Source organism: Solea senegalensis, unplaced genomic scaffold (assembly GCF_019176455.1).
Source record: "Solea senegalensis isolate Sse05_10M unplaced genomic scaffold, IFAPA_SoseM_1 scf7180000013837, whole genome shotgun sequence".
NCBI classification, from domain to species: domain Eukaryota; kingdom Metazoa; phylum Chordata; class Actinopteri; order Pleuronectiformes; family Soleidae; genus Solea; species Solea senegalensis.
The window spans coordinates 25,973-40,272 of NW_025320902.1; the positions used below are offsets into that span (position 1 = coordinate 25,973).

The 14,300-nt window shown below is 39.2% G+C and overlaps 2 protein-coding genes across 2 annotated transcripts; both read left to right on the forward strand.

Annotated features, from left to right (window-relative positions):
* The first annotated feature begins 6,473 nt into the window (after positions 1–6,473).
* LOC122760623 (metalloproteinase inhibitor 3-like) lies at positions 6,474–9,561 on the forward strand. The gene is made up of 5 exons (XM_044015742.1): positions 6,474–6,712; positions 8,111–8,202; positions 8,301–8,403; positions 8,890–9,011; positions 9,131–9,561. Exons 1-5 carry the CDS (start codon positions 6,586–6,588, stop codon positions 9,317–9,319), a joined length of 633 nt encoding a protein of 210 aa, XP_043871677.1. The 5' UTR covers positions 6,474–6,585; the 3' UTR covers positions 9,320–9,561.
* Positions 9,562–11,447: 1,886 nt separating this feature from the next.
* LOC122760622 (metalloproteinase inhibitor 2-like) lies at positions 11,448–14,026 on the forward strand. Its single transcript, XM_044015741.1, has 5 exons — positions 11,448–11,669; positions 12,806–12,897; positions 12,998–13,100; positions 13,529–13,650; positions 13,770–14,026. The coding sequence occupies exons 1-5, from the start codon at positions 11,543–11,545 to the stop codon at positions 13,956–13,958; spliced, it is 633 nt and encodes a 210-aa protein (XP_043871676.1). The 5' UTR covers positions 11,448–11,542; the 3' UTR covers positions 13,959–14,026.
* The last annotated feature ends 274 nt before the right edge of the window (positions 14,027–14,300 follow it).

A 14,300-nucleotide genomic window follows, 5' to 3' on the forward strand; every position in this document is an offset into this window, starting at 1 on the left:
CCAAGAGTAATTGTCTCATCATATGTTTAAAAAATGTCCTCATGAAGATAATAATACACTGATACAGGTTCTGAATAATTTGCATATTCCTACAGATTTGCAAACATCACTACACATATTGATGTTATTTTATACATTAGTGAGCACGTGGGAACAGTGGAGAATAATAGAGACATAATGTATGAAAAACGACAAAGACCTGGCTTGTATTGACACTGGTGTCAAATGGTGAAAACAATGTGCGTAGAAGTCTGAGGGGTTGAAAAGGTCAAATAGCACATGGCTAACTTGCTGTTCACACTGTTCCTCTTTTGAAGGGCCACACCGCAGATATGCAGTCATGGAGGGATAGCACTGTGGAGGAAATGACTTGTGACATCGTGTTGACGCCAGTGCCAATTAAAATCTCTACCTCTGACCTCTGTATGCGTAGTGATGTTTACAAATCTGTAGGAATATGCAAATGCTCATTCAGAACCTGCATCAGTATATTATTATCTTCATGAGGACATTTTGTAATCAAATCACCACACAGCGACTCATTAGTTTGTGTCGTACAAGAAAAGCTACGACAGGATGATGAAGAACATGGGTTTGTGTGTTTTAGTAATTACATTCTCATAATTAAAGAAATTGGCGAGGTCATCAAAGATGTTGGATAGGCTACACAAATATGACACACACACGCACAGACACTTTTATTGTCCTCTATGTGTGAGGACTGAGACATTTCCTTACACACCCCTAAAATCCACAAACCATGATCTTCAGGTTGTAGATCAACTTCTCATCACCTCATATTAAAAAGAAAAACAAACAACAAATATGATTCCTATTGTTTAATACAATGGTTAAAAAGTGTCATTTTCATACGTTATGTTTCTCTTTTCAATAAAGATGGCAGCGCATGGACTCATGTTGTTGTATCTTAATGAATCCAGTGTGTGTCCCCCCCCTCCAGAACCTCAGTCCCCTCAGTTCCTCTTTGTGGAAACAGGACACAGACATGTGACGTCTCTCGAGTTGTGACATTCAGCCCGCAAATAACAAAGTTTCATTTCATTTGAAATGTTGTTGACAAAAACCCATCAATTCTGGCGACGGACATCCTTATCTTAAGTGTTTTCCTCACAGGAGAATCCAGAAATTCTGGTTTCTTTTTATTTAAACAGATGTGTTCTTCCTCCTTACTGGCGTTTGTTACCGCTCATTCTCTACAATATAATGTGAATAGGGGTCAACAAGCCACAGGGATGGACGGTGGAGCAGCTAGACGGCGGTCAGGTCAAAAAGGGATGTGGGTCACTGCCACAGTGCCCACCAGTTCCCACAATGACATTTTTTTCTGCCTTTCTGGTCTTGAAAGTCCTGTCATTTTGAGGTTTAGGCCATTCCCCTTTTTGCCTTTGTGGTGGCGAATGTACACGGAAGAGGAGAGGATCCGAGCAGAGCCCACCACAGCACTAAGTACCTCAGTGTGACGGACGGTGACTGTTTGGACAGTTTGGTAAATTACAATAAAAGTATATTTTCCACTCATTTTTTTTTTTTTATCTTAGATCAAAGAGTCACTTCCTTTCTGGCCCACACCCAACACAGGTGTTGTTGATCAGGTTTCGTCGTTTTGTGTCCACGTTAACTTCAACTTTCCACTGACGAGTCTAATCCCGCTGCTGGAATTTCAGATTAAAATGAATGAATGACCAACACGATGGCTTTAGTCACCACAGATTTGATATCAAACGTGGTGTCCTAGTTACCTGTCTAGTTCTCTCTCTCTCTCTCTCTCTGCTCTTTCTTTTTTAAAGACATCAGACACCTGTGGAAAAGGGAACCACGGAAAAATGCTGTGGCTAAATATGATGTCAGAAGATACAGTCCTCGCTCCTCCTTACTCTCTCCCTCTCTCTTCTGCTCTGTTTTAATTATACGTGGGACAGGAAAGAATTGATGAATTTGCCTACAGTAAAGCATAATGTCGCTTTCTTTCGCGGAGGAGTGGAACCCGTAGAGAAATGTCACCAGACTGGATTCATTTTCATGTCATAACGTCATTTCTCCCAATTCCCCACTCATTAACACCATTAATTGTTCCGCATTGTTTTGAATACAGTTGCAGGAAGTTACTGGGTGTGTATAATTGCTTCATTGGAACAATGCCCCGAGGTGTGGTGACATGTTCTCTGCGCCTGTTTTTCCAAAGGTAGATATTAGTATTATTATTATTATTATCATTATTATGATGAAAAGCGTCAATTACATTTGAGGCACAAACTCATTGTTATAAAACAATGGCAAGAACATGATGAAAACTTGATTTTTGCGTCAAAATAGATCAACCAAAATACTGCATCGCAGATTCTCGCGAGCAGGGTGCCAGGTCTGATACATATAAGCCCCTTTTCCACCTATGGTCCAGGCTTGCCTCCACTTGCCTCGGCATGGCAACGGTTTATGTTGGTTTTCCACTAGAAAAATGGTACTAACTCAACGTGGGCGGAGTCATTGCACTGCACGGCCGCACGAAACTGACTTTGTGACTTCGTTTTACACGCACAAATGAGTGATTAGTCACTTGCAAAGCAGTTGTTTTCAGTGCAACTGAATCATTAGAATCAGTTCAGTAAAAATATTTGTTCATTACTTCCTCCGTGACCGGAGCGCAGACTCCGTCTGACACTGAACTGAAATACAGCGGCAGGGTTTGTGATGCAGCTCGCCTCTGTTGAATATTAAGATTTTGAGATTTCCCTGGTAATTGTCGGAGATGAACCCACGTTTGCAGGATTGTTAAGTCTTTTAAACTGATGTACAGTTGTTCGGTTTGATCTTCCTGTGACTGCAATCCGACCCGATCAGTGGACGGCAGTCTGTTGACATCACGAACAGTCTCGCCTCTGTATGGCCGTGCCGTGCCATACGGAGTTGAGTTGAGTCGAGCCATTGGAAACACACCATAAGTTAGCAAGCCTTGAGATAGTGTATCCAGATGCCTGACACTTTGGTATCAAGTGAGAGAATCTTGAAAGACTCCTAATTTGTGTTTTGTTATCCTAAGTTATGGCTGTTAATGTTGTACACCAGGTTTGGTTATAAGAATATGTGAGTAATCACGTAAAAATTAAAGTTGGTTGAAATGCCGCTTTTCCACCGGCCGGCCGGCAGCTCGCTTGGAAACTCGCCAGAGCAGGTATGGAAAAAAAGTACCAGGCACCAATGGAAAAGCAAAGAAATTTTGAGCCGTGCCGCAAACGTGTGGTGGAAAAGCGCCATCAGGCATAATAAGTAACAATAAATGGGCTTTTGATTAAGTGGGCAGATTTAATTTGGACAAAATGCCCCACTTTTTACGAAGCAACAATTGAATCATTCAAACATATTGTATATTATTGTTTGAAAATACACTTTTTCTTTGCACTCCCTGATTTGTTCTTTGTGCCGTTGTTTTTATTTGCGATTCTGACCATGGGCGGGCCTTAGGAAGCTGCCAGCTGATTGGCTCCTGACTTTTGGAGCGACAACTCAATGGACCCATGGTCGGAATCACAAACAAAAAAACACAGTGCAAAGAACAAATCAGTGAGGGCAAAGAACAAGTGTATATTCAAACAATAAAAAAATTATGGAATCGATATTTCATTTGCTCCCTAGAAATAATCTCATTGCAAACATTCAAAAGCAAAGAGTCCTATCTCATCGTGAGCTTTCCATTAGTGTAATTAGGCCAGACACACACACCTGTCCTTTATTGTCCCTTCATAATTATTCTGACATGAGAAGTTGAAAGCACAATTGTGATTTTTTTTTTTTTAAGAATCAAATGTCCTCACGGTGATAATTAGAGGACACACACACCTCAAATACACTCAACAGCAGTAAACGGAAGTACACACAATGAAGTGGTAGGAGCGGCACTGAGTGTGGCATCACGCCCTTCTGCTTCAGAATTTGTTGTTTTGGTCTTGTGCATATTCCTCCCACATCAGTTACTGTTGCCTCTGTGTCGTCTTGAACCAGTCGTGCCAGTCTCAACGAGGTATTTTCTGACAACAACCGTTCAGGTCACTTAAAGACAATGAATAAATGAACAAGCAGCTCAATGATGCACCAAATAAAGTGGGTGTGTAATGATATTTGCTTGCTTAGTCTTGTATTACACATTTGAACAAGTTTATTAGTTATTAAAGGTAGGGTGGGAGATTTTTTTTTACTGTATTGCTTGAAATCCTCTTTGTGACCCAATTGTGACCAATGAATTGGCTGTTACTGTTGTACACCAGGTCTGGTGATTTTATTAAAGTCATTACACTATTCTTTTAATGGTAAGTAATGGCACCATGCGTGTACCCCTCTTCATGCACTAATCTGGCATGTGCAGAAGACAACGCTAGAGCTTATGCGAGCTTGCTAAATCCAACTAGAGTGTGACTTGCAGCAACGAGATGGCAGAAAAGATGCCAACAACATGTGTTGGTTACAAACGAAAGGCGTTTTTTTGGGAAAGCTACTGCCAAGAAAAAGGTTGATGCAGAGCGATCCAAGACCAGAGTGAACATCGGTGCTGCGTTTAAACTGTGGCGACAGAAAGGGCTGAAAAGTGATGACACGGTGGCTTTGGTTCTACGGGACCAGTGTAGGTTAACTTTACGTCTTTGTGAACTTTTTAGTATTTGTTGTTTTACATCATCAAGTTGTCAAGTATCCAACGGAAAGTACCGAAAGCTACCGTGCCTTTGGAGGGAAGTCTGAAAACAGGAGCTTGGACTTTTGAATTCAAAATGTAGCCTGCTCGAGCAGATTTTCCAGGATGTGCAGCCCTACCTTTAAGCTATGACTCCATGACTGCAATGTCCGGGGCAGCCCTCGAGAAGAGGAACAGTGTGAACAGCAAGTTAGTGATGTGCTATTTGACCTTTTAACCATTTTATTACACATTTCCTCCAGCTCGGTGAAAACGCTGCTGCTCACCTACTGACGCGGGCTCGGAGTCATGAGCACATCACACCGAATCTGTCTTCCCCCCAGTGTCTCCCTGTGCGTTACCGGATTGATTTTAAAATTATTTTTATTATTTGTGTTTAATTCTTACCCCTCCCTATCTTTGTGATCTGCCCCAGCCTTATTTTCCCTCAAGGTCACTAAAGCTCGGCAGATCAGCTCCTCTTTCAGGGCGAATGAGCTGCCACTCCACATCGTTTTCTTATCTTTCTTTTGTATGATAGTTTTTAGATGCTTCTTTTATTGGCTTCTATGTTTGTGTCTTTTAGCCTTCATCAGCCCTCTCTTATTGTCTCTTAATGTACTGCACTTTGGTCCACGGTGTAGTCCAAAAATGTGCTTTATAATTAAAATTGGATTAGATTGGATTTTAAATGTAAGGAAATGTCTCAGTACTCACATATAGAGGACAATAAATGTGTGTCTCTTCGTGTGGGTGTGTGCCATATTTAACATATTCAAAAATGTTCGATGACCTCTGCAAATTCTTTAATCACAAGGACCTAATTACAAAACACACAAGCCCATGTCCTTCATCATCCCATCATAGCTTATCTTGCATGACAAGAACTAAAGAGTAATTGTCTAATAATCATCATGATGATAATAAGAACCTAATGCACCTCAATTAAAATGACGTTGTGTCCTCATTTTTGTTTTAACCTGGTTTAAACCGTGTGACTCGTTTTCTTTCATGTGTTTTTATTGTTTTGCTGAAGGTCACATGTTTTGATGTGAACTCATGGAAAGTTCATTTTCAGGCTCAGGACTATGGATAAAGACTTTCTAGAGGGAGTGACACTTTTAAAGATGGCAAACTATCCTGAACTGAACCCCCCCCCCATATAAATCATGACAAGAGACATTTTGTGCTTAATGTAGCTAGTCATTTTACAGCCACATGTGTAACAGCTAATATCTTTTTTTTTGAAGAATGAGCGAGTCATCTACAAGAGATGTAATGAAGTTATAATGTAACACTAAAACTAATAAAGAAAAACTAAACTAAATAGCAAAATAGCAAACCCACTCTTAAAACTAATTCAAACTGAATAAAAACTAATGAAACCCCCCCCCAAACTATTATAACCTTGGAGATAATGTAAATAATAATAAATAGTAAAAATAATGTCATTATTTTGTTATTTGTTTCATTCTTTAGGCAACTTTCTAGCTCCACTCCAATCACATCCCCTGGTTTATACAGTAGAACAGTATTTCTGATTTTCCTCCGTGTACCACCGGCTCACGTACCACAGTTTGAGAACCTTCAAGGCCCTGTACAATTCTTAAGTCCAGCTTCATGCGTCACCAGAGCTGCCTGTGTCAGAGGGCGACGGGTTATTGTGGGTGGCTGAGTAAACTTGGGCAGGTCCTGACCATCCATGGTCCTGACCTGCACACTGCTGCTCCCTCATTGGCTGGACGTCCACGAAGGGGGGCGGAGTCTGCTGCGACATGCGGGAATAAATGCGAGGAGGAATCAGGGGACACCTGCAGGAATCTCCGGCTCTCTGTGTACACCGTGTTCATCCGTGAATTGGTCCCGGGCTCTGTTGAAGCTCGGGGACAGTGACTTAAACAAAGATGACCTGGACAGTCCACACCTGTCTCATCACGCTCGCCATCCTCTGCGTTTGGCAGGCTGAGGTAGCAGAAACATGCAGCTGCATATGGAGGCTTCCTCAGCAGCAATTCTGCAGCGCAGACGTAGGTAAGTTGACTCAACATAAATAATAAGCATGTATATGTATGTCAGTGAGTGAGTGAGCATCTATGTATATACAGTGCTTAACTAATTTATCAGACCAACTGTTGTAAAAACATAAAAAAAATTAAATTTCTGTTCAGGAATGCAAGTAAATCACTATAATTTAACATCTTAATCAAGACAAAATAACATGCCTTAATATTTTTTTCTGTTTTTTTTGCTAAAACAATACATTTGAAAACAATAATAATTGTACTTTAGCATTAAAAATATAATTTCGCTTAAAGAGCGTCTACATATCTGGTGTGTTAACCATTACATAAACCAGAAATCCATTGGTATATCCAGTCATTTCATTCATTTCTCTTCTACAAGAAGAACCTGTTAAAGTCAACTCTGGATGCACTTTGTTTTGGTTGAGTATGCGTGGCACTGACTATTTGTGGACTGGTTAAAGACTCCCTGATCACAGCGGTGTGATCACAACATGCATGTTTTAGTTTTAATATTGTGACGTACTTAAAGGTATGCTTCACTGATTTGCATTTAGCTTTGTATTAATAGAATAGGAGTAGTATTTTTGAAAAATTGTGCTTCCCGACCTCAGTTTCCCCTGAGTCAAGAAATATCTTCATTCAATTTTCGGGTTACGTGCCCACCAGTGACACTTGGTCCGAGGCTTGAAAGTGCATCACTAATTCCGCACTTTTTAGACCCACTCGTGGGGGGGCGGGACCTCATTCCCAGAATGTAGTGTCCGCCATCTTTGCTAAGAGGTACGCTAACAAGAACAAGTGTCACTGGTGGGCACGTAACAAAGAAAAGAATAAAGATGTATCTCAAGTCAGGGGAAATTGAGTTTGGGACACATTTTTTTAAAATACACTACCCCTATTCTAGTAATCCAAAGCTCTTTTGCAAAATTTGCATTCATTTAATCAGTGCAAGAGAAAACATGAGGAAGATGAGAGGCTGCAGGCTATACACAACTTGAAAATGCCATTTTAAATTATGGTGGGGATAAACAGAGGAGTTGGATTTAAAATGTGTAGTTTCGTTTTTCTCATTCATAGGCTGACCACCAGTAAATGAAAGGACAGACCGTGCAATTACATGACGTTTGCTTTCTTCTTTGCTTTTTTAAGGGCTATCATGACCACAATACTTCATACAAAGCAAACATATTAGCTCATTTTGGATTACATTGATTATTGTTTCAATTGCTTGAATGCAGGTGTTTCCCAGACCTTTTACAGTCTTTTTCTAATATTTCAAAGTGATATTAACCACTGTGATAGATAGATAGATAGATAGATAGATAGATAGATAGATAGATAGATAGATAGATAGACAGATAGATAGATAGAATGCCATGATAAATGTGTGTGTTTTCTCCTCCAGTTATGAAGGCAAAAGTACTTGGAGGGCTCAAGGTTGGAAAAACTAAGCATGGAAGCCTCCACATAAAAGAGTACAACATCAAACAGCTCAAGGTACATTCTTATTTTTTGAAATAGTCTCTACATGGATGTGGTTATGTACACCTAGTTACTGTATTCATTTGTTGTATTATCGCTGTTTTCATTTTCAGATGTTCAAAGGGAAATGCACTAAAATCAATACCGTCTCCACGTTCACCTCCTCCTCTCTGTGCGGGATAACTCTGAAGTATAACACGGAATATCTCCTCTCAGGTATAATGTAACCACATCATAGTAAGATGTACAGTGATTCATTAGATCACCTGTCATAAAAACGAGATGTGTTTTAGAAATCTTTCCGAGACATGTTTGAAACTAAAAAATAACAAACTGACTTCACCTTTTTAAAACACACATTTGAGACATCACTAGTCAGAAATCAAGCATAGCATTCAACCACTAAAACTATTTTTTTCTGTTCAGGAATGCAAGTATAAAACTATATAAAAAAAAACAAGAAATAATAGTGTGCTATTTTTTTCCTGTTTTTTTTTGTAAAATTCATGGAATAACAATAATAATTATATTTTAGCTTCTACATACTGGTGTATTATCCATTACAGAAACATAAAGTGTGATTTTGATGCTGTTAATGTAGGGCAGGCTGTGGCTTTGGTTGGTGGTCTAATAAATGTATCACTGTATATGTGCAATTTCATCAGTTTTCACATGCTCCAATATCCTCTCTCTTTACTTAAGGCTCATTGCGGGATGGGAAGATGCATGTCAGCTCCTGCGATTTTGTCAGACAGTGGGATACGTTGACTGACAGCCAGAGGGAGGGTGTGGTCTCCCAGTATGAACAGGGCTGTGGTTGCAAGGTAGGAGCAAGTTCAACAACAATCTACCACAACATAGGTTGTAAATGAATCTCTAAAGATGCATGACATGTTGTAAATCCAGCGGCTGATCTTGGTCCCATCTCTGCTCTCCTGTTCAGATCGTTCACTGCTACTCTTCGCCCTGTGCCGCCAGCAGCTCAGCGGAGTGTCTGTGGGGTGATGAAGCGACAGAGACAAAGCTCTTTGGAAAACGGACCACAGGCTATACTTGTACCATGAAGAGTGACAAGTCTTGTGCCTGGTGCAAGAACGGCGGGAAAAATTGCATTGACCTTAAAGACGCTTAAATCTACCACTATGCCACAGAGTGATCAGAACACAAATGCAATAAATAAAGTCATCTCAGTGTAACTTATTTTACTTTCCTGTGATTGAAAACATTTTATTTATTTTTTGGTTTCAGGACATTTTTTTCCCTATTTATCAGTCTTATGAATTCAGCACGTTCTAAAGCCTCTACCCCAAAATCTAAAGCACTTTCTTATAAATCGCCTTGCTCTTAATTGAAATAAAGGGATATGCATCACAATTCAGCATCTGTGATTTCTTTTCCTTTCTTATCAATAGATAAGTAGAATTCTGTAATGAAACATACATGCTCAAGAGAAAGAATTCTGTGAATCTCTGAGAGGAGACTTTCTAGGGGGGGCGCGAGTTCTGTTTTTTTTAAGTCCTAACTAAAGTTTAGCAGGCGGAACTTTTGGTCCGCTGTAACCCGGACTCATTTAAGTGACGTACAACAACAAAATCTACACTGGTGACAAGGTTTGGATAATAGAGAAGTTTCTGACAGGGGCAAAAAGAAAACTGTGCAATGTTTCGGAAACTAACAACAAACCAACGTCAGTCAATGATTCACAGCGACCAAAACCCAATACGAGAAAATGCCACCAAAGACCTCTCTGTGTGTTGTGTCTCAAAACATTGGCAAGGGGACGGCATTTTTATTGCTAAAACAATTTCTTTTTTATTTGCACAGCAAATTATAGATGTGGTTGAAGTATTCTTTGTTGACAAAAATTACACTATAATAGTTATAATTGCACATTTCATATTTTTATTTGAAAATTGCTTTCTCACAAAGCAATATTGAGGTTATTTGTATTGCTAAAGCAAAAATTTTATTTGCACAACAGATTATTGAAAGAAAAGTGAAACGTTTCTTCTAATATTGATTCAATAAATGTTATACTTGGCACATTGTGGGAAATTTCTTTCTCCAAAGGGGGCCCAACAGAAAAAGTTTGAGAACCGCTGCTTTAAAGAGTTTAAGTCATTATATGCACAGTGCGTTAAAGCAAATATTTGAAAATACATACTGAAAAAATTGTAGTGGAACATGCCAATATAGAAAAGTCAGAAAAAATCATCTTAAAAGTTATTTAAGTAAGGAATGTAAGGAAATGTCTCAGTCCTCACATATAGAGGACAATAAATGTGTGTCTCTTCGTGTGGGTGTGCCATATTTAACCCATCCAAAAATGTTTGATGATACTAAACACACAAGCCTGTCCTTCATCATCCTGTCATAGCTATTTGTGCATGACAAGAACTAAAGAGTAACTGTCTAACAATTTGATTACAAAATGATGTCTTAATAAAGATAATTAGGTATTAATGCACCTCAATTAAAAGGACATTGTGTCCTCATTTTTGTTTTAACCCTGTTCACCCGTGGGACTCGTTTTTCCGAATGTGTTTGTATTGCTTTGCAATAGGTCACATGTTTTGATATGAGCTCATCGGAAAGTTGATTTTCAGGCCAAGGACTATGGATTAGGATTTAAGGATAAATTGCGAAAAAAGACAATTTGTACTTCACGTAGCTAGTCATTTTACAACCACATGTGTAACATCTAATATCGTAATGACCGAATCATCTACAAGAGATGTTTAGTAAATGAATTAGTAGCATGTAGCAAGTACCACGTGAAAAAGAAATGTAGCTCTCAAAGTGACACCATTATCAAATACAGTGGTGTAAATAGGTCGAGCAAAATCAGCTGGCATCTTTTGCTGGGTTCTTATGACAGATACTGCATATTACAATTATATTTACCCTGTCCTGTCCAGTATCTAGGACATGTTGGTGGGACATGTTGACATGTAGAGAGACATGGACAACAGTAGCAAAGACAGTATATGTGCAGGTTAGCGACATTCATTCATCCCAAACTGTTATAACCTTGGAGATAATGTGACTTGAATCTATTATTATTATTATTATCTTTATTTTATTATTTGTTTCATTTGCTACGCACCTTTTTAGCTCTAGATGTGTAAACTTGGGCAGGTCCTGGCCTCCACACTGCTGCTGCTCCTGCTCCCTCATTGGCTGAAAGTCCACGGGGGGGCGGAGTCTGCTGCAGCTGTGGGAATAAAGTCGAGGAGACGCGAAATGCCAGCGTAGAAGTTCGTAGACACCTGCAGTAATCTCCAGCTCTCTGTGACACCGTGTACATCCGTGAATTCGTCCATTACTCTGTTGAAGCCCGGGGAAATAAACAAAGATGACCTGGACAGTCCACACCTGTCTTATCACGCTCGCCATCCTCTGTGTTTGGCAGGCTGAAGTAGCAGAAACATGCCGCTGCATATGGAGACATCCTCAGGAGCAATTCTGCAGCGCAGACATGGGTAAGTTGACGCAACATAAATAATAAGCAAGTATAAGCATGTATGTCAGTGAGTGAGTGAGTGAGTGAGTGAGCATGTATGTATATACAGTGCTTAACTAATGTATCAGACCACCTGTTATAAAAACATTAAAAAAAAACTGAATTCAACTTTTTACAGACAAATTCTCGCACTGCGGTCAAGCCAGCGGTGGTTCGCGTTCGCCTGGTCAAATCAGCCGCACGTTTTTTCTAGTGCGCGAATCTACTAACATTTACGGTAATCGTAATGCAAGCGCACTGAAGAGCTGGGAGTGAGTGTGAGGAGTTCAAGGTTCATACTGCTGCACTGAGTAGATTCCAGCTGCAGGCCCGGAGGACCAACAACCTGTTTTTTTGTTTTTTTAAAAAAAAATAAATAAAATAATAATAATAATTTGCTTACATACCGAAACAGAGGATTCCGCCAGAAAACTCAAATTCTAGCAGCAACACAGTTTTAAATAACTCATAAAATACTGTATATAGTATTGTAGTCAACAGTGATGTTTACATTGTGGTGGGGATTAACAGAGGAGTTGGATTTAAATTTGTAGATTATTTTTTCTCATTCACAGGCTGACCACCAGAAAATTAAAGGATATACCCTGCAATTACATGACATTTGCTTTCTTTAAGGGCTATCACGACCACAATACTTAAATAAAGTAAACTGTTTATTGTTTGAGCAACGAGAAGACGAGATGTTTCCTGCTTCCCTTTACCTGTGAAACAAAGCAATTCTATAAGAAGTGATCAGCTCGCGTCCAGTCCAGTAAACGTGCTTCAGGTATTCACTGTGTATAAGGACATACTGTTGTTATATTTATAAAGTCCAGAGTGGAGCACAGAGTCCGCTACTAGTGGACACATGCTGGTCAAACATATTAGCTAATTTTGTACTACATTGATTATTGATTCAATTGCTTGAATGCAGGTGTTTCCCCAGACCTTTTCAAGTCTTTTTCTATTATTTCAAAGTGATATTAACCACTGTGATAGATAGATAGATAGATAGATAGATAGATAGATAGATAGATAGATAGATAGATAGATAGATAGATAGTTTCACTTGTTGATTTCTAATACAATGTTAAATGTGTGTCTTTGCTCCTCCAGTTATGAAGGCAAAAGTACTTGGAGGGCTCAAGGTTGGAATAACTAGTCATGGAAACTTCAGCATAAAAGGGTACCACATCAAACAGCTCAAGGTACATTCTTATTTTTTGACATAAGTAGTTTCTACATATATGTGGGTATATACACCGTTATTATATTCATTTGTTTTATTATCTGTGTTTAACTTTTCAGTCGTTCAAAAGGAACTGCATTGAAATCAATACCATCTACACTAATCCCTCCTCTGCCTCGTGTGGGATAACTCTGAAGTATAACACGGAATATCTCCTCTCAGGTATAATGTAACCACATCATAGTAAGATGTACAGTGCCTTGAACGTAAAAATAACAAGACTTAAACTGACTTCACCTTTTTATAACCCACATTTGAGCCGTCATAAGTCAGAAATCAAGCATAGCATTCAAGCACTAAAACTTTCTGTTCAGGAATGCAAGTACATAACTATAAAAAAAACAAGAAATAATAATGTGCTTTACTATTTTTTTCCTTTTTTTTTGTAAAATTACTGGAATAACAATAATAAATATATTTTAGCTTCTACATACTGGTGTATTATCCATTACAGAAACATAAAGTGTGATTTTGATGCTGTTAATTTAGTGCAGGCTGTGGCTTTGGTTGGTGGTCTAATAAATGTATCACTGTATATGTGCAATTTCATCAGTTTTGACATGCTCCAATATCCTCTCTCTTTACTTAAGGCTCATTGCGGGACGGGAAGATGCATGTCAGCTCCTGCGATTTTGTCAGACAGTGGGATACGTTGACTGACAGCCAGAGGGAGGGTGTGGTCTCCAACTATGAACAGGGATGTGGTTGCAAGGTAGGAGCAAGTTCAACAAGAATCTGCCACAACATAGGTTGTAAATGAATCTCTAAAGATGCATGACATGTTGTAAATCCAGCGACTGATCTTGGTCCCATCTCTGCTCTCCTGTTCAGATCACTCACTGCTACTCTTCGCCCTGTGCCGCCAGCAGCTCAGCGGAGTGTCTGTGGGGTGATGAAGCGACAGAGACAAAGCTCTTTGGAAAACGGACCACAGGCTATACTTGTACCATGAAGAGTGACAAGTCTTGTGCCTGGTGCAAGAACGGCGGGAAAAATTGCATTGACCTTAAAGACGCTTAAATCTACCACTATGCCACAGAGTGATCAGAACACAAATGCAATAAATAAAGTCATCTCAGTGTAACTTATTTTACTTTCCTCTGATTGAAAACATTTTATTTATTTTTTGGTTGCAGGGCATTTTTTTTCCTTGTGTATCAGTCTTATGAATTCAGCACGTTCTAAAGCCTCTACCCCAAAATCTAAAGCACTTTCTTATAAATCGCCTTGCTCTCAGTTGAAATAAAGGGATATGCTGTTTATGTAAGATGTGTCTAATGTGATCACACTCTGATGCCAGTCATGTGAACATATCGTACATATTTTCTCATATTAATCATATTAATCCTTAATATGATTTGA